This window comes from Erinaceus europaeus, chromosome 20, assembly GCF_950295315.1.
Source record: "Erinaceus europaeus chromosome 20, mEriEur2.1, whole genome shotgun sequence".
Classification (NCBI taxonomy): Eukaryota; Metazoa; Chordata; class Mammalia; order Eulipotyphla; family Erinaceidae; genus Erinaceus; species Erinaceus europaeus.
In genome coordinates this window covers 39,779,616-39,801,099 of record NC_080181.1, presented here as the reverse complement: position 1 = coordinate 39,801,099, position 21,484 = coordinate 39,779,616, and the positions used below count along the sequence as shown (strand labels likewise).

Below are 21,484 nucleotides of genomic sequence, written 5' to 3'. Positions count from 1 at the left end.
TTAGTTATTTTTCATTATCTTTATTTATTTGAAATTGAGATGGAAGGGGGAGATAAGAAAAGGAGATGGAAAGAGACACACCTGCAGACCTGCTTCACTACTCATGAAGATTTCCTCCTGTAGGTGGGGATCAGGGGATTGAACCTGTGTCCTTATGCACTATAACATGTAGCCTCATCCAAGTGAGCCACCTTTGCCTCCCCCACCCCCAATGTAGTTTTTATTTTATGAGGCATAGAATAGCAGAAAGAGGGAGCAGGCTAAAGCACCATTCCAAAATTTGCAGTGCTGGGACTGAACTCAGGACCTTATGTTGGCAAATTCAGAGCTCTACCACTGTGCCATCTCCCAGGTTGTTATTCTTTTTATTTTAGGATTCAATGTTTTAAGGAAGGAACCTGGCACCCGACGGTGGCACACCTGGTTGAGTGCACACATTACAGTGCACAAGGACCCAGGTTCAAGCCCCTGATCCCCAGCTGCAGGGGAGAAGCTTCACAAGTGGTAAAGCATGGCTGCAGATGTCTCTTTGTCTCTCTTCCTCTCTATCTCCCCCATCCCTCTTGATTTCTGGTTGTTTCTATCCAATATATAAATAAATAAAGAAAAGAAACTTTTTTTTTAAAAAAGGAACTTGTCTTGTAAAATTTGGCTGTATGCCAGCAAATTCATTTCAACTCTGACTTTTCCATGAAAACAGAAAATAATTCAGCAAAGAACTCTATTTTTTTTTTTTTTTTTGCCTGCAGGGTCATCACTGGGTCTTGGTGCCAGGACTACAAATCCACTGCTCCTGGAGGTTATTTTTTCCCTTTTGTTGCCCTTGTTGTTTATTGTTGTTGTTATTAGATAGGATAGAGAGAAGTCGAGAGAGGAGGGGATGACAGAGGGGGAGAGAAAGATAGAAACCTGCATACCTGCTTCACCGCCTGTGAAGCGACTCCCCTGCAGGTGGAAAGCCTGGGCTCAAGTTGGGATCCTTATGGCGGTCCTTGGGTCCTTGGCGCTTTGCACCATGTGCTCTTAACCCGCTGTACCACTGCCAAGCCCCCAGAACTTTAAAATTTTTAAAATCTTATTATTGGTTATTGCTAGGGCTCTGTGATGGCATGGCAACTCCACCACTCCCAGTGGCTTTTTTTTTTTTTTAATAGAGGTGAGAGACAGAGAGAAGAGAAACAGCAGCTATAGCACCGCTCTATCAGTCCTGGGACCATTTGGAGCTCCCTCCCTCCACTGTCTGCCCTCTAGTGGCTGTGCCAGTCCTCTCTCCCATCCCATAATATTGGGTTGTTGGCAAAGCCAGGAGATATATTTTTTTCTATGCAAAGATGTGTGTTATGAATTTTCTGACAACCCAATATTTTAATTTTTCCCTCTTTTTACTAAAACATTGATCAGCTCTGGTTTATGGTGGTGTGGGGGATTGAACCTGGGACTTTGGAACCTCAGGCAAGAGAATCTGTTTTGCATAACCATTATGGTATCTATCTCCCCCACCCAATATTTTAATTTTTATTATATTTATTTATTGTATAGGGACAGCCAGAAATCGAGAGGGAAGGGGGTGACAGACAGGGAGAGAGACAGAGACACATGCAGCATTGCTTCATCATTTGCAAAGCTTTCCCCCCGAAGCAGGTAGGGACTGGGGGCTCAAACTCGGGTCCTTGCAAATTGTAACATGTGCATTGAACCAGGCGTGCCACCACCTGCCCCCTAAAACCCAATATTATAAAAAGGCAAAACCTACAGAAAGAAATGATGGTACACAATAGCCTCTATAGGCTGTAGAAAAATTACAGAGAGGTTCTGAGTTCCACTCTTACTATATCTTCCATACTGTATACATTTCTTATACTCAGAAATGCCCCGATATTCCCCTAACACCCGTAGGGACAGCTACCTAATTTTTAAGTCATTGTTACATGTTATTTCCTGGGGGAAATATCTCATCTTGAACATAACTGTACGAGTCACATATTCATGGATCTAAACCAGACATTCACTTAAACACAGCCACATACACTTATTCTTCTAGAAAACGAAAATACTGGATCAACTCAAAGTCCTGGGGAAAGTTGGTAACAGAAAAGGAAAGACAGAAGGTTAACCGGAACTCTAAATTCTTGTGCTTCCCTGTAAGTTAATTTGGTGCATGGCAAATGTGTTGACAATCCTTTTCATGCAATAAATTATCATTAATTTCACTTTTAGGAAGTAAATTCAACCCTATCCAAAAAAAAAAAATTGGGGAAAAAAAAATTTTAGCTCTGGGATGAGCTAAAATCTACCTTTCCATTCTTGAAAAAAAAAATTAAAAAGAGAAAGAGATGGAGAGATAAACACAGAGAAGAGACACCACTCCACCATATCTGCAACTCTTCTGGGGTCATCCATGGTGTTCTCACGAGATGCCAGGGCTCAAAACCAGGCTCTCATGCAAGGTAAAGCACAAACTCTATCAAGTAAGCTATCCTCATCCACATAAGTGCATTTAACACTTGTTTTGTTCATGTAATTTCATAATAACTAGCTGGGTAGAGAATAGAGTTTCTGACATTATATCTTCCCTTAATAACACAATATTAGAAATATATGTATTGTATATCAGTGAACAATACAATTGTCCAGTAACTAGTGACCAGGAAATATCACCAAAGCTCTTAGAAATCTCTCAGTATCTAATCATTATTTTAATGCCCATTACAGCATGTAATTCCAATTATATGCTATATTATTAGACTTTTTTTCTGGCTTAGAACAGAATGCACAATTAACAAAGTCTTTTTTTTTAAACTGGGCCACAGAATAATTTTGAATAGGAGATGTTAATCCTTGCTTTAAAACTCCTGTCAAAAATAGCTTTTATTATGCAAATACCCAGCAAGCATATTTCCCCTTTCATGGGCATGAAAACTCACATTTGAGTCTTATAATTAAATTAGTGCATCAAGGGGATCGTGCATGAAATTAGTGCTTCGAGATAAAAAGTGACTGGATGGGCAAGTCTAGAGTCAAGATGTCAAAAATGTACAGCAGAATCACAACTTTTGACCTTCCTTAATTCTATCATGACATGGTTACTTAACATTTTAGGTTTCACTTTAAAATATCACATACCAAGTGCAACTCTTGCAGCAGATGCATCATAATTGATCCAAAAGGACACCCAGGAGAGAATTGTGATGAGTATGGAGGGCATGTAAGTCTGCAGAATGAAATATCCGATGTTTCTCTTCAACCGGAAGCTCAGGGAGAGCCGAGGGTAGGCACCTGTTACAGGAAACAGATGAGGATAACACTGAAGAAAAGACATGGTGGCCAAGTACAACTGCTTGCTTTGATAGGTCAGAAGCATGCACTTGAAAAGCCCCACAAATCCTGAGCTAGCATTGCTTTTGTCTGCCTAAGCGACACTTTCAGGAAACTTAGGAGGGCAACCGATTTCAGTCTATGTATATGATACTGATGAGAAGAGGGAACTGGTAACACACATAGTTCAGGATTAACCATGGGAAGGCTTTTCATTTGCAATCTAGAAAAACGTCAGATGTCTGATTGACTTTTAAAAATGAATGTCTCTTAAGCGCACGTGGTGCAAAGCGCAGGGACCGGCGTAAGGATCCCGGTTCGAGCCCCCGGCTCCCCACCTGCAGGGGAGTCGCTTCACGGGCGGTGAAGCAGGTCTGGCGGTGTCTATCTTTCTCTCCCCGTCTCTGTCTTCCCTTCCTCTCTCCATTTCTCTCTGTCCTATCCAACAACAAAGCAACATCAACAATGGCAACAATAACCGCAACGAGGCTAAAACAACTAGGGCAACAAAAAATGGCCTCCAGGAGCGGTGGATTCATGGTGCAGGCACCAAGCCCAGCAATAACCCTGGAGGAAAAAAAAAATGAATGTCTCTCCCCTTCTATTCCATCACAATGGAGGAGGTTTGACTTAAGAGTGAGCACACTACCTCTGTACCCTCCTATCCTTGACACCATCCTTCATTCTGGATTTTAATGAGCTGTTAGAATGTCTCCTATCGAAAACTCAACAGAACTTCATTATGACTCACTTTCTTGCCTCCTCTCCAGCTGCCCTCTCCGAAGGAAAGTCTCCCTGATTGAGGTCGCTGTGCCCTGGGCTCCAGAAAAACTTGCCCTTCTGACCTCCCTTAACTCTGGACCTGATAATGGGCTCCTATTCTCCTCCTCTACTCAGACACGAGCATTTTCCAGAGTTTTCTCCACATCATTTGCTGGGTGTGCTCCTGTAACAGTCTGATTCATTCACATGACTATTCTCTGCAGAAGGCGAAAGACTTTTTTTTTCTCTTCAGGCTTCTACTTTGGCATTAACCAAATTGTCAGAAATATATATATCAACAAGCCTCGCATTTAAAAACTGACCAAATCAAAACATGTCCTCCACTGTGTGTGTGTTTTCCATTACACAACTCTAATCAAATGTCTCAACCATACCATCATCACAACATAAATACCTTTGTCATTTGTGCTTACTACAGAATGTTTGCTTACAGAATTTAAATTCTCCCATGAAAGACGAACACTCGTATTCTGTGGTTGATAAATACAGTTTTCTTGAATGCTATAAAACTTAGGTCCTTTTCAATGTTTGCAAAAATAGAAGCAATACTCTTAAGAATATCTGTGAGTGCAGTTCTTGTGCTATATTTAGACTTACCCTTTATAAGGAAATGTGCCCAAAGAGGAATTTCTAGGTCAACAATAAAGGTCTTTGGAAACATTTTGCCAAACTACTTTGCAAAATAATCACACCAGTGTGCATAGCAATATAAGCACCAGAAAGTGCTTTTCTCACTTTGTAAACATGCTAACACTACGTATTCCTCAAAAAACAACACTTGCTAATTTTCTTGGGGCAATGTCTTTTCAGTATAATTCTCTAACTGAATACTTCCTAAGTGTTGGCTTTCCTCTGTGTTAAACTTTCTTGTTTGTCTTTTTGTTTTTCAATTGGGACAGAGAGGTAGTAAGGTAGAGAGAGAGAGTCAAAGAGACCATACCACCAAAGCACCCTTCAGTTGAATCAGGGACTGAACTCTCACCTGGATGATGTACATGACAAAGCAATGCACTGTCAAGGTGAGCTAATCTGTCAGTCTTTTAAGACTTTTATAACTAATCTGATTACACCATCTACTCACTTTTCATGACCACTCTAATCAATTTAGTTGAAGTTCTTTTGATATTAATGAATTTGACTAGAATATCCATTTCATTTTTTAAATTATTTTATGAGAGAGAATGAGAGAGAATGGTCAGAGCACTGCTCATCTCTGATTTATGTTGGTGTTGGGGATTGAACCTGGGAGCTCAGAGCCTAAGGCATGACAAGTCTTTTGCATAACCTTTATGCCATCTCCCCGGTCCCTATCCACTTCATTTGTCCTTGCTATTTTCCAAAGATGTTTATAAACAAAATTTAATTCACAACAGACACTTAATCAGCAAACTCTTTCTGTGAGGGCTCTAATTGCCCAATTTTTCCAGTGAAACTTAATTATCTCAGTGAAGTGAAAACATATATGATTTGCTTTTACAATTTTTCTCAACAAGTAGAATAAAGCCTCCACTGACATAGACAGGCTCTCTTCTGTTGATTTATATCCTACCCCAGGTGTTCTCTTTCCCATATGTAAATTTGTTAGCATTGTTGTGGTTATTATTATTGTTGTTGTTGCTGTCATTGGATAGGACAGAGAAATCGAGAGAGGAGGGGAGACAGAAATGGGGAGAGAAAGACCTGCAGACCTGCTTCACCACCTGTGAAGAGGCTCCCCTGCAGGTAGGGAGCCGGGGGCTCAAACCAGGATCCCTATGCTGGTCCTTGCGCTTTGTGCCACATGCGCTCAACCCACTGCGCTACCGCCCAACTCCCCCCATATGTAAAATTATCTGGACTTCATTGCTTCCCTTAAGGTCAAAATACTCACCTAGAATTTTAGTTTCTCTGAAATTGCTTTCCACAAATTCACCTCATGCCACCCATCTTCCAACATGTCACTGTTTTTAGCATATTGTTTTCTAGCCAAAGAGTACCCTCATTATCTAAAAATAATTATCCTTAGTTCCTGCTGCTGCTGATTCAAATCCACACTGTTCCTTCTTTATGAAGCCCATTTCCTGATCTTTATGTCAAGGTCTTCATCAGATGCTATAATTTCCACGAATCTTTTCTTTTTCTTTTCTCTGAATGTAAGTAATCACCCTCTTGATATATTTTCCATCTCATGAAAATTTCAATGGTTAATATTGACCAGGACTGCAATTTATTTTTTTAAAAATTTATTTATTCCCTTTTGTCGCCCTTGTTTATTGTTGTAGTTGTTATTGATGTCGTCATTGTTGAATAGGACAGAGAGAAATGAAGAGAGAAGGGGAAGACAGGGATGGGGAGAGAAAGACAGACACCTGAAGACCTGCTTTACTGCCTGTGAAGCAACTCCCCTGCAGGTGGGGAGCTGGGGGCTCGAACCGGGATCCTTAAGCCAGTCCTTGCACTTTGCGCCACATGAGCTTAACCCACTGTGTTACCGCCCAACTTCCTGGACAGCATTTTCTTTACCAAGTTGTACAGTTCCCAAAGCAGATTTCATTTAATAATGAATTTTTCATACATCATAATTTCTAGCTAAATATCTACACGATCCTAGACTATCACATAAATGCTAAATGAATCAAAATAAAAAAGATCTGGCTTATTTATCTGCATAACCCTTTCACAAGTGCAATAGTCCACACACTCAGTGTCTATACTGAATCTTTGAAATCCCACAGCAGCTTTATCATCTTTATTGAATTAATTTCAATTTAAAAAATTTATATTACTTATTTACTTGATAGAGACAGTCAGAAATTGAAAGGGGAGGAAGAGACAGACAAGAAGAAAGACAGAGAGACACCTGCAGCACTGTTTCACCACTTGTGAAGCTTTCCCCTATATATGGAGACCAGCTTGAACCCTGATCCTAATGCATTGTAACATGTATGCTCAACCAAGAGCACCACCATCAGGCCCCACAAATAACTTCAATATTTTATCTTGGTTTGCAATCTCATGGCATCCTCATACTGTGTAAACAGAACAGATCACTTGCTTCTCATGCTTCCCATTATACTTGGGACATCTACTAGGGTATGTTAGCTTCTGATTTCCCCCCTTGTTTTGTGCTATAAGCTTGCTTAGCCTTCTCTATCTTGAACAGTTCTGGTTAATATAGCAAAGATGCTTAACATACTTTCCCTTTGGGGCTGAGTGGTGCCATACCGGCTGAGGGAACATGTTACCTTGTACCTGGATTCTAGCCACTGGTCCTCACATGCAAAGAAGAAGGGGCACTTCACAAGCAGTGAAGCAGTGCTGTAGCAGTTTCTTTCTCTAGCTTCACCTCCCCTCTCTTTTTTTTTCTGTCTCTATCCAATAAGTTATATTAAATAATACAATCTACCATATTCCCTGACTTTCCATTTAAGACAATTTCCCAAACGACATCTTATTCAGTGAAGAGATTCCAAACAGGAGTAAATATTGGTACCCACATAATGAACTGTCGCTAACAGTCTCTTGGGGATGCTTGTTCCCTACTATTATCTCTAAGACACAGTGGCATAGTCATGCATTTGGAAGTTCATTAAAGACCTTCAGGGCGCTGAGTGGTGGTGTATCCGGTTGAGCACACATGCTACAATGCTCAAGGATCAAGGTTCAAGCCCCCGGTCACCACGGGAAAAGTTTCACATGTGGTGAGCAGGTCTTCAGGTTTGTTTCTCTTCCTTTTTATCTCCCCCCTTCCCTCTTGATATCTGGTTGTTTCGATCAAATAAATAAAGATAATGATGATGATGATAATAATGGCCTTCAGGAAAGGAAAACTAATGTGATTTAAAAACCATCACAGTCCCTAGAAATTTGCCAAGATACATTAACAATACATTAAGATTAGGTTGGGGACCAGGCGGTAGTGCAGCAGGTTAAGCACACATGGTACAAAGTGCAAGGACTGCCATAAGGATCCCAGTTCGAGCCCCCGGCTCCCCACCCGCAGGGGGATGGCTTCACAAGCGGTGAAGCAGGTTTGCTGGTGTCCATATTTCTCTCTCCCTCTCCGTCTTTCCCTCCTCTCTCCATTTCTCTCTGTCTTATCCAACAACAACATAAATAACAGTAATAATAATAATAACCACAACCATGATAAAGCAACAAGGGCAAAAAGAAGGGAAAAAAATAGCCTCCAGAAGCAGTGGATTCATAGTGCAGGCACTGAGCCCCAGCAATAACCCTGGAGGCAAAAAAAAAAAATTAGGATTAGGAAAACAAACTATTTGCATATGTATTTGTCTAATAAATCCACTCTATTTGTTAAAAAATACAATGACACTTCAGATCAACACAATTCTAAAGCACTCACGACATGCTCTATTCATGACAGTATCATAATCTCAAAGATGGGAGTGATGAATGCTTAATTAACTAGCTCCCAGTCTGTATTAAAGAGATTCATATAGAACTGACCTCAGTAAAATGAAAAAAAAAAACTGGTGAAGTAAAAGTGACCTGGGGCATTAAGCTTAATGAAGGGGTTGGGGAGAAGAAGGGATTCATTTTATCTGCACCAAATATTCACTGTTGACTAAGTTATGCAGACAGAGAGGCAGAAGCAGAACAGTCTTCAAGGCTGAGGAAGGCTCAATGGTACCATGAGCTAGTGGCCTGGGATGTTATTCACACAGGAATCCTTAGAGATGTTGAAACCTATTCATCCAGAAAAAGACCTTTTTCCTTCCTTCCTTTCTCTCTCTCTCTCTCTCTCTCTCTCTCCCTTGCCTCCATCCATCCTTCCTTCCATCCTTTCTCCTGGATTATTGCTGGGGCTCAGTGCTTACACTATGAATCCACTGATCCATATGTCACCCATATTTCTGCATTTTTTTGTTCCATCTTCTCTTCATGCTTCACTCTGGAATTTTTCTTCTGACATGTCATATCAACAATTTCCATTTCATCTGCCTAATGTGTTTTTATTCATAGAAACTATATACCTATATTTCAGAATTGAAGATGTTTTCTTTCTTTTTTCTGTTTTTATTGGATAAGAGAGAGAGAAACTGAGAGAGGAAGGAGAGATAGAAAGGGAGAAAGAAAGAAAGACAGACATCTGTAGACTTGGATCCTTCATCACTTTTGAAGCTTCCTCACTGTAGGTGGGGAGCCTGGGGCAGACATAGACTTTTCCACTTGCTGTGGATCTTAAAGAACTTACAAAAGTCTTTGTGTAGCTATGTTAGACCAAAATCCTTACAGTGGCATAATCAATAGCTGATATATGTTATGTCTATAAGGGTACCCCTCCCCCCAAAATATCATAACTATCATAGCTAATAATCTAGAAGTGGAAAATTAGTGAGTCACCTGCACCAAGAGAGAGCCTTTTGAACTGCAATAGATGCTTAAATTTTACAAAAGATGCCCTAAAGCCTGGTGCCAGTGCAGACAAGGCCAGACACCTTAGTTAGATGCTTAGCTAACAGATAGTAAATAGTACAGTACCAGAATATAAACATGATACTGATTCAGGGCTTCCTTGACAATACTACCCACTGAAGGTTATAATTTCCACCCTTTCTTCTCAGATGCACTAAAAATTATGGTCAAGAACGAGGCTCTGGAACTCTAATCCAGTCTAGATTAATACAGCACTCTGAGACTAGCATTGTTGAATTATTAATTAAAATGTAGACACAGGATACCATGTCAACTCTGAAGCAATGAGTCATTGAACTACATTAAAATGTAATAAAAATAATATTCAGCAACATCAACAGAGCTAGTCTAAGTTAATGTGCTTCTTCAAGGTGGCAACATGGGTATGTGTTAGAAATCTTAAAAGCAATTCCAAAATATGAAGGCATATGGGAATTACTTTTGCAAATGAGGTGAAGGACAATTAATTTATAAAGTAATCTGACTTCTGTACTGAGACATGTTGAATAGGCAAGGAGCCCTTAAAATAATTTCATAGCAACAAGAGGAGAGAAGTAAATATTCCTTTGACATTGACAGTGAGCTTATTCTGTTCACACAATTTCGGACTCAGGAATTAAGGACCATACGTGTTTAAAAAGTATAAGTAGATTTGTCTCTAAGGACTCAAAAATCAATGTGAGACGAAAAAGTAAATGGGAGAAAAAATAATAGAGAATTCTGGAAGTTAAGTTTAAATTGTAAATGAGATGACTAATAATTCACTCCTTAAAGATTTCATTTATCTTCTGTAGACCTATAAGAGGTGTTATTTATAGGTCCAATGGGCAATAATTTTATCATCAGACTTTAGTTTGGAAAAAAAGGCTAAGCTTTGAGTTCACAAAAGGTCTCTAGAGAAAATTATCTGCACACTATTAGATGTATTACTACAGTGGAACACAGACTTTTAAACATTTGTAACGACGTCACTAAAGAAAACTAGTATTTTGAAAATCAATTTTACTCTATTGTTGTTATTATTATTTACTAGAGACCTGCTCAGCTCTGGCTTATGGTGGTGCTGAGGATTGAACCTGAGACTTTGGAGCCCCAGGCATGAGGTCTTTTTGCATAACCATTATGTTGTCTCTCCCATCCAAAATTTGATAATTAAAAACTAGAAAATTCACATATCTTAATGGAAATGTTTCACCAATCACTTTGGGATTCTTTGATTCTTCTAATCTTTGCAGAAGTATTTTGAAGTAAGCTCAGAATATATCAGTCCAAATTTACTCCAGAAAAAAAGAGAACAGGTATGAAAACATCACATAATTACAGAAACATATCAAACAGTAAATTTTTCATCTATCCAGCAAAATCTAGGCCTTTCAACTAAAAGTAAACAAAAACATTAGTAAGTTTCAGATTTGGCAGAAACTATACATTCCAAATCTTGCTTGTTGGCAGAATATACATTCAAGACCTAAACAAAAGCTGAGGTAGCAGTGTGGTGCTCTGATATTCACAATGGGAACTGAAGGGTCTCTTTGGTGGCGAGCAGGGTGAATTTGTTGAAATCAATTGAATGTCGTTAATTTTCTTTTAACCTGATCCTTTTACTTCAGCTTTGCTCACACTTTTCTAGCTTATTATCATAACCAAGGACTCAGCTCTCTAACTTTGAGCATTACAGTTCTTTCCTCAGCAGTACACTGTTTTTGATAAAGATTTCCACTCTCTGCTATTAGAAAAACACAGAATAAAGTAATTTATATTTTCTAAAATTAGGTCATAAAAAGAAGTTCTTCATTTTATACCCATATTCATAATCCAAACTAAGTATGTGAAATCTTACAACTCAGAAAACACACACACACAAAAAAAAAAACACACAAAGAAGACACAACATGGTTTAATAGTGTGACATATGTTTCTTTTGGACAAACTTGAAATATATCTCTTTAAAGAAACATTGACTTCAAAGGCATTACATAGAAAATAAGTAGTAGGGAGTTGGGCAGTATAGCACAGCGGGTTAAGCATACAAAATCAATCTACAAAAATCAGTGGCATTTCTCTATGCAAACACTAAATCTGAAGAAGAAGACATCCAGAAATCACTCCCATTCACTGTTACAGCAAAATAAATAAAACAACATAGGAATAAAGTTGACCAAAGAAGTGAATGACTTGCATACTGAAAACTATGAGTCACTGTTCAAGGAAATAGAAACTGATACCAAGAAAAGGAAAGACATCCCATGCTCATGGATTGGAAGAATAAATATCATCAAAATGAATATTTTCCCCAGAGCCATGTACAAATTTAATGTGATACCCATCAAAGTGCCACCAAGCTTTTTTAAGAGAATAGAACAAAAACTACAATAATTTATCTGGAACCAGAAAACACCTAGAAATGCCAAAACAATCTTAAGGAAAAGAAACAGAAATGGAGGCATCACACTCCCAGATCTCAAACTATATTATAAGGCCATCATCATCAAAACAGCCTGGTACTGGAACAAAAATAGACACACAGACAAGTGGAACAGAATTGAAAGCCCAGAACTAAACCCCCATGACTATGGGCATCAAATCTTTGATAAGGGGGCCTAAAGCATTAAATGGAGGAAGGAGGCTCTCTTCAAATAAATAGTGCTGGGAAAACTGGGTTGAAACATGCAGAAGAATGAAACTGAACCACCTTATCTCACCAGACACAAAAATCAACTCCAAATGGAACAAGGACCTGGATGTTAGACCAGAAACTATCAAATACTTAGAGGAAAACATTGGTGGAACACTTTCCCACCTAAACCTCAAGGACATCTTTGATGAAACAAACCCAATTGCAAGGAAGACTAAAGCAGAAACAAACCAATGGGACTACATCAAATTGAAAAGCTTCTGCACAGCCAAAGAAACTATCACACAAACAAAGAGACCCCTCACAGAATGGGAGAAGATCTTCACATGAACAAAATATACAAGGAGCTCAGCAAACTTAGCACCAAAAAAGCAAATGACCCCATCCAAAAATGAGCAGAGGATATGAACAAACATTCACTTCAGAGGAGATCCAAAAAGCTAACAAACATATTAAAAAATGCTCCAGGTCGCTGATTGTCAGAGAAATGAAAATTAAGACAACATTGAGATAGCACCTCACTACTGTGAGAATGGCATACATCAAAAAGGACAGCAGCAACAAATGTTGGAGAGGCTGTGGGGACAGAGGAACCCTTCTGCACTGCTGGTGGGAATGTAAGTTGGTCCAACCTCTGGAGAGCAGTCTGGAGAACTCTCACAAGGCTAGACATGGACCTTCCACGTGACCCAGTAATCCCTCTCCTGGGGATATACCCCAAGGACTTCCCAACACCCAACCAAAAAGATATGTGCACACCTATGTTCATAGCAGCACAATTCATAATAGCTAAAACCTGGAAGCAACCCAGGTGCCCAACAACAGATGAGTGGCTGAGAAAGCTGTGGTATATATACACAGTGGAATACTATGCAGCTATTAAGAACAATGAGCCCACCTTCTCTGACCCATCATGGATGGAGCTAGAAGCAATTATGTTAAGTGAGCTAAGTCAGAAAGATAAAGATGAGTCTGGGATGACCCCACTCATAAACAGAAGTTGAGAAAGAAGAACAGAAAGGGAAATTCAAAGCAGGAGTTGACTGAATTTGGAGCAGGGCACCAAAGAAAAACCCTGGGTGGAGGGTGAGGGTGAATGTTCAGCTTCATGGTGCAGAGGTGAAGGGGTGGGGGGGGTGGGGAGTGGGACACAGTATTTTGCTGGTAGGAATGGTGTTTATGTACACTCCTATCAATTTGCAGTCATATAAATCAATATTTAATTAATATGAGGGGAAAATTGATTGAATATCTCAAACATTTTAAAGCACAGACTGAGTCTTTTTAATACATAGGCTGAATCTTAGATAGGTTGATTCTCTTAAAAGCTTAATCCAGGGAGAACAAAAGCAACTGGTGGCATAGCTATATGCAAACAATGTCCAAGGACATGAAATATGGTGAGGGTGTGTATGTTACAGCAAATCCCAACAAAGGGATTCTTTGAAGTTAACCCAACAATTGCCAAACAATGTGATTATTGGAATAACTATCTATTGTCTTCTTAAACAGGAATCTCCCTCTTTGTCTATAGAGCCTATGTTTCTCGCAATCCTGGAACCTCTGGGGTGGGGTTCACTTCCCTGCATGCTTCTCAAGTCATGCCAAATGATACTCCATCTGCTGATTCCAACCTAATCAATGCAACAAGTACCATGTCAGCATGCTTCACCTCAGACTGTGTACAGAGACATCAGGCATGGATTGCCAACCTTTCACTCCCATCACTCGGGTGAGACCTTTCCTTTCATGGTAGTCTCTAATTCCATTCCAGGAGGTTCACTTTCTAACAAAGTCCCAAAACCTAGATATAGGCCAGATCCCTTAAGATACAGCATATGTTCACATGTATCTATAAATGAGGGCAAAACATATACCTGAAAGCAAAAGTACACAATAATCTTTAGTGAGTCAGTATCAAGTTCATAATGAAATAGTGTCCACTTAGACTTAGATACCCTCCTCACCTACTTCCTATTACAGTTAAAAAAAAAAAAAGAATCTTGGTTCGAGCTCCTGGCTCCCCACCTACAGGGGAGTTGCTTCAAAGGTGGTGAAGCAGGCCTACAGGTGCCTATCTTTCTCTCCCCTCTATGTCTTCCCCTCCTCTCTCCATTTCTCTCTGTCCTATCTAACAATGATGGCATCAATAATAATAATAATAATAACTACAACGACAATAAAAAAAAACAAGGGCAACAAAGAGGAAAATAAATATATATATACATATATATCTATATTTTAAAAGTAGTAAAGATATGGGTTTAGATCTGGGAGGAAAACAAAGGTGAAAGAGGGGAGTCTCACTGTGAAGTTCCCAGAAGAGAAAGATGACAAAGTGGGAAAATAATGCACACAAAGAGCGCTTATGTATAATGAACACTGTCTAAAGATTAGAATTCCAAATAATTTTGCAAAAGATATTCATATCAGTTAACACCACACAACAGAATGAATCAGAACTCTGAATTACTCAAATCTTAGAAAGTAGATGAAATTTTGCTTGGATAACAAATCTCTCTAGTCCCTTGACATAAGCAAACACAGATTCTCTCTGAAGAAAGAAAACATCTTCAGTTCTGAAATACAGGTATATAGTTTCTATGAATAAAAACACATTAGGCAGGTGAAATGGAAATTGTTGATATGACATGTCAGAAGGAAAATTCCAGAGTGAAGCATGAAGAGAAGATGGAATGAAAAATGCAGAAATATGGGTGACATATGTTGAAACAATGTAATGATGGACTTTTAGAAACAGGGTCCTAGAAGAAGAAGAGCAGGAGAATGGAGCACAAGCAACAATGCCTCAGAATGTGAAAAGATTTAGGTCAGAAATTCAAGAAGATCTATACATTCTAAGAAGAAAAATCACAGAGAAAACAGAGTCTTGGTACATTCTAAATACCAATGAAACTGAAAAGAAGAAAAGAGGAAAGCATCCAGAGATTGGTGCAGAATATATTAATTTCAATGTAGTATCAATTAGATAAAAAATGAGTAGCTTCTCAATACAGATTATGGAAGCCAGAAGTAAAGGGACAGTATTATCAAACAATGAAGAAAAAGCAATGCCAACCTAATATCTGTAACTAGTAAATGTATCCTAAAAGACAAATACAATGTAAGGTAATTGCATATTTAAAAAGATGAAAAAACTGAGGAATTTGTCAATAGTACATTTGCATTTAACATATACTGAGACTTGGAGATAAAGAGAAGAAAGAATAATAAAAAAGAGGACATTTATAACTTTCAATGAACATTCGCTACATTTTACAATGATATTATTTAGATTTAAAAAAAAACCAAAATACATAATTAGAGTGATAGATAAAAGTCAGAAGGAAGAAGCATGTTGCCAAATATGCTCTGCATTGTTGCGAAGAGAGAAAAATATCATCTCACATACACGGTCAGAAATAACAGCAATGAGAACCTTTAACAAAGTTGTTCAACAGTAAACCATTGAACAAGGTATTCTTAGATAACAATAAGCAAGACACAATGTTAAACATTTTGTCATTTATAACACATGAAGTGTAGGTCTCAATGCAAAAGATCTATTTTTGGAACACATTACAACCTACACTTAGCTTGCATTCAGAATGTATAAATAACTCCAAGAAATTAAAGAACGACAATTCACAAAAGTGTCTTGTGTAGGTAATTCACAAAACAGGATTTTCAAACAGCCAGTAGTGAAAAGTGCTCTATCTTACTAGAACTTGGAGAAATGGAAATTCAAACTACAGTGAAATCTTTTAATTATAATTATTATTTTATTTTATTTTATTATTTTTAAAATTATCTTTAATTATTGAATAGAGACTGCCAGAAATCGAGAGGGAAGGGGGAGACAGAGAGAAAGAGACACCTGCAGCACTGCTTCACCACTCGCAAAGCTTTCCACCTGCAGGTGGGGTTGGGGACTCGAACCTGGGTCCTTGAGCATTATAACACATGTACTCAACCAGGTGAGCCACCCGCCCCCCTACAGTGAAATCTTAATTAACACCCAGCAGGTAACTTCCATGTGAAGTGTTAGTGAGCAGAAGAGGCAAAAGGGACTTTCCTGTAAGATTGCTATGAATGAAAATTGTCACAGCAACTTTGGGAAATAATTTGTTTTAATCAATTAAGCTTGAACACTGACAGTTCCACTTCAAGGTGGATCATCAACATCTACATATGCTATGTTCATAAAAAAAGCAAGCACATGAATGTTTGTAGTAGCGTAAGTGCCTTCCAGCAATAGAACAGATGAATACATTTTGATGAGTTATACAGTTGTATAGTCATAAAAATAAATGAACCACGGTGATATGAATAGATGGCACAAACATAATGCCTGATTAAATAAGCTAGTCATAAAACAATCCAACCTCTATAGTCCCACTAAATGAGGTTCAAGAATAAGCCAAATGCACTAACTTGTGATAAGACAGTGGGTTCCTCTGGAGAAAATGAAGATAAGGAAATCAGAAAGGATCACAGTGAAAGTTTGTAGTGTTAGTGACATAATACTTTTTGCTCTGATGGCAGATTAATCTCTGTTAATTCAATTAGCTCTACAGTTCTTTTTTCATTTATTCAATAGTACTTTTTTCTGTGTGTACAGCCACAGAATAGATAAACAATTATCTGTAGAGTCATAGAATCTGTATGATTTTATATAAAAAAATTAAAACATGAAGAAATTCTAAACCTCTGTAGGAGTCCCTTGCTAGATTAATTTGAAAGGTCACCAATTTACTATACACTTTTTTAATGAGTTGGACTCTGTTTGCTTTAAAGATATTCAATCCCACATACCTTGGTGATAAATACATATTTATTATGTTTAACAGAAATTTGATAAACGAAAGAAAAACTTTCTTTTTCTTGAGATTCCTGTTTGAATCAGTGGTTTAATTTCACTGATTATAAGGTGATGCTATGGTACTTAACATGAATACAAGTTGTCAATCTAGAACAGGTTTAAAGGGTAAGTTCAGAACAAACAAACAAAAAAACATTAAGTAGTTCCAAAGCTAACACAGGTCAGTAGCTACACAAATTTCAGCTGAATCAATTTCAAAGACTGATATAATTTTAGACATATACACTTTCAGTATTTCCTGAAATTGCACCATAGATCCCTAATGGTTCTTAGAAAAATAGATCATGCATTAAGTGGAAATCTATTGACTATTGTACATACATAATTCAAATGGATAAACCACAAGTCAAATAGCACATAGTCTCAAATTTAGATATTAGCTAACTGTAGGAGAAAAGTAGTATCTCTCTCATGGGCCCACTTTTGTCTTCTTAATCTGCCCTTTTGTCTTTTATAGAAAAATATCATTGATGGTTGGTTCCAGGTCAGGCTTAGTCCTATAGATTATAAATTTCAAAATAATATTTTAGAAGCTTTTTCATTAAAAATATAGTTGAAGGGCTGGATTATAGTATAATGGTTCTGTAAAAGACATTCATGCCTGAGGCTCTGAAGTCCCAGGTTCAGTAACTAGTACCACCATAAGCCAGAGTGGGGCAGTATTTTGGTCGGTCTGTTTCTCTCCCTCTCATCAAAATAAATAATACATAAAATATTTAAAAACAAAAAATATAGAGTTGGAAATGAGAAATTAATATTGCTGATACATCTAGGACTATGCATGAAATCCAAAAGGCTTAGTGAACCATCTAAAGGAAATAATGCATTTTCATTTTTTCTTTTTATGTTTGATTTTCAAGGATGATTTTCTGTATTTGGGGTTGTGGAAAAATGTTTGTGGGAATCCTAAGCATATGGTTATGAATAAATACATTGATTAAGTCAAAAGGTATAAATGTTATGCCTGATCTCAATGAGTGAGAACAGTAATAGAGAACAGCTGTTAAAGGCTTATACTGTCAGTTCTTAAGTCAAAGTCCTCCAAAGGTGAAGGGGAACTGGCGGAGATGCTTAAGGAATCCAAATAGAGGTATTGGTGTATAAACTGATCACTGATGAATAAACTGGATATGAAGAGAAGAATAAGAGGGCTGGGTGGTGGCCAGTGGAGTGCACAAGTTACAATATACAAGGACTGGGGCCAGGCCGTAGTGCAGCAGGTTAAGTGCACATGAGGCAAAGTGCAAGGATGGGAGAAAGGATCCTGGTTTGAATCCCCAGTCCTCCACCTGCAGAGGGGGTCGCTTCCTGGGCAGTGAAGCAAGCCTGCAGGTGTCTTTCTCTCCCCCTCTCTGTCTTCCCCTTCTCTCTCTATTTCTCTCTGTCCTAACATCAATAATAGCAATAACAACAATGACAATCACAATAACAACAACAAGGTCAACAGAATGGCCTCCAGGAGCAGTGGATTCATACTGCAGGCACAGAGCCCCAGCAATAACCTTGGAGACAAAAACAAAAACAAACAAAAACCAAGAAAATAATGTACAAGGACCTGGGTTCAAGTCCCTGGTTCCCATCTACAAGGGAGGAAGCTTCACGAGTGGTGAAGCAGTGCCTGGGGTGTCTCTTTCTCCTTTTCTCTCTTCCTCTTCCCTATCAATTTCTCTCAGTCCCTCTCCTAAATAAATAAATAAAATAAAATAATGAAATAAAAAGAGGAATGGGGCTCGGCAGTGGAGCCCCTGGGCCCCATCTCCAAGGGAGAAGCTTCATAGGTGGTGAAGTAGGGCTGCAGTTATCACTCCTCCTCTTCCCTTCTCTATCTCCCACCTCACCCTTCCCTCCCAATTTCTCTTTATTTCTATTAAAAATACATAGGCTGCTGGAAGCAGTGAATTGGATAACAAGTGAAAGGAAATATGTAAGATTTAAAAAAGGGAAGAAAATATATCAAATGCAGTCCATAACAGGTGCAATATCTTTAGGAAAAAACAAGAGAATAAGTGATAGTGGCAGAGAAAAAAAAAAAAGTTCAACACAAACTAAATGAAAGCTTCGAGTGGGGGATACTTGTAAGTTAAACTAAAGAGGTGAAGTTGCAGCTAGATGTGTGTTTGAGGTGAAGGGATCTGAATTCCCAACACAAGAAAAGTAATTCATTACAGGATGGAGTTCGGGAGTGGCTCAGTCTAAATGAGTTTGCGGAATGAGTAACCCAGTGCCCAAGTTTAAGACTAATCCATGGGTGGGAGATCATATCGTGTCATCATAAATTTCTAAAGATTGGATTAGGCAATTCTGGTGTTCCTATATTTGGAAACTCGAGGTTTCTGAGTCAGTTTTCAACCTGAATATGGACCAAGAAGGTAAGGGTGATAAGTGAATTAAGTCCGATGGAGAAAGACAAATACTGTATGCTTTCACTCATGTATGCTACGAAGAGAAAACAAGCAGATAAACTAAATAAAACATAAATAGGCCTAAAGTCTAGTCATGCAAGTCCAATAAGTGCTTACTACAAGGAAGTGGAAGAGGGATTAAATGGGAGTATCAGGAGTCAAATGAGTCAAGTGTAGGATGGAGAATAGCATGAACCCTGTAGTGGTGAACTCAGTGTTGGCTATATACGTGGAAGCTGATTTACACACCTGAAGCCTAAGTAAAAATTTACATTAGGAATAAATCTGCTTGAAAATATTATTCATAAAAAAAATCTAGGATCCAGAAAACATACAGGTAAAGTAGTGGTTGACACAGACACTGGAGACAGTGTTTGATACCTTAACTACTTAAGTTTTGGGAGAACCCTGCCACATAATTGAAAGTGATCATTTTAATAAAGACTAAAAAACCAATTTTGGGATACATATAAAAGTATGACAGTGGTTCCTTTTTTATCAGGTACCTTGAGAATTAATTTTTGTCCTTCTAACTCTATTGCATAAATTTGGTCAAGCCAATATCATTTTTGAACTTGATTTTTTTTTTTTCAGTACTTTTAAGTTGGGCTAATTTATTTCTCAATCAGACTCCTGGAGACATATGTAACCAAACTGCTAAAACAAGGTGTTGTAAATTATAATATGGCATGATGGAGTTAAAGTCAGAAGTTAGAGTGATCAGGTTTTGGGGGTTTTTTTGTTTGTTTGTTTATTTTGTAAAGAGAAAAAATAAATTTTCCCAAACTTGCTGCTAAACCATGGTAGGAATTAATTGTTTGCTGGTATGAAATAACTCAGTCATGAACCTGATGCTTCTAAAACACATTTATCACAAAGCACAAGGACTGGCATAAGGATCCCAGTTTGAGCTCCTGGCTCCTCACCTACAAGGGAGTCACTTCACAGGCAGTGAAGCAGGTCTGCAGGTGTCTATCTTTCTCTCCCTCTCTCTGCCTTCCCCTCCTCTCTCCATTTCTCTCTGTCCTATCCAACAATGAGGAAAATAATAGTAACTACAATAAAAAGAAACAACAAAGGGAACAAATAAATATAAAAGAAAAATTTTTAAAAAAAACGCACTTATGCAACACAGCTCCCACTTACTAAGCAAAGGTATACTTAATTTCAACCCATGTATAAAGAGGCTTTGTGCAAATTTGATATGAATACAAACTCCAAACAATCTCTGCTCTTAAAGAAGCAATTGTAATTGTAACAGATTTATCAGTTACATCAAGCTCCAAAGTGCAAGAGAATGTTATATATTTCCTGACATGCATATTTCTGTCGAGCCACTAGTGTGTATTTCTAGACTATCATAAAGTCTGAAAATTTTTTATATATGCCTAATTGACTATCCCACACATTTTATGAATGAGAGTGAGCTAAGTACTATTTCAGGAACTATTTTCTTCTTTTTATTTCAGATAGCGGGAAAGAGGCAGAAAGAAGAATATATCATATCTCTATTCCATCATCATGGAGCTTACTTTAGTGCTATCTTAATGTTCTCATGTGGTGTTGGGTCTTAAATCCTGGCCCCAATGCACGATAATTTATGCATTCCACCTGGTAAGTATAACCTCATCCCTAATCGGTGGTTTTTATACAAAAATGCAATAATCTCAACAACCCTAACAAACAAATACTTTTAATATCCCAAGGTTTGAGGAGGTTACAACTGCTAGCAAGTTTTAGTTCAAACTTAAATTCTGACAGTTGACTCCAAGTAAGCATGTAATCTGTTGAAGGGCCATCTTTGAGACCACAAAGTCTATCAGTCCTACTTGGTCCAAGCAAACCCCATGTGCATTCATTTTTTGGTGGGCTATTTTCTACCACATCACTACTAACAAGGAAGACTTGTTATTAGGAAAATGCAAACCAAAGCAACAAAGAGATATCACTTTCCATTTGTGAGAATGGATATTACCTAGAAAACAACTATGACACCATCTTTCCAGACAATAACTTGGGTCCACCTGCATGTTAGCTGTTAGGAGCAGG

The 21,484-nt window shown here is 38.2% G+C and overlaps 1 protein-coding gene across 4 annotated transcripts in view; it reads right to left on the bottom strand.

The window, feature by feature from the left end:
* Window positions 1-21,484, bottom strand: part of GABRB3 (gamma-aminobutyric acid type A receptor subunit beta3) — a 266,967-nt gene that overhangs the window by 24,124 nt on the left and 221,359 nt on the right. For all 4 annotated transcript variants that reach the window (XM_060179252.1, XM_060179251.1, XM_060179253.1 and 1 more), the window contains one exon: window positions 3,124-3,276. In XM_060179252.1, coding sequence (XP_060035235.1) covers window positions 3,124-3,276 — 153 coding nt within the window. The remainder of the gene's footprint in view (window positions 1-3,123; window positions 3,277-21,484) is intronic.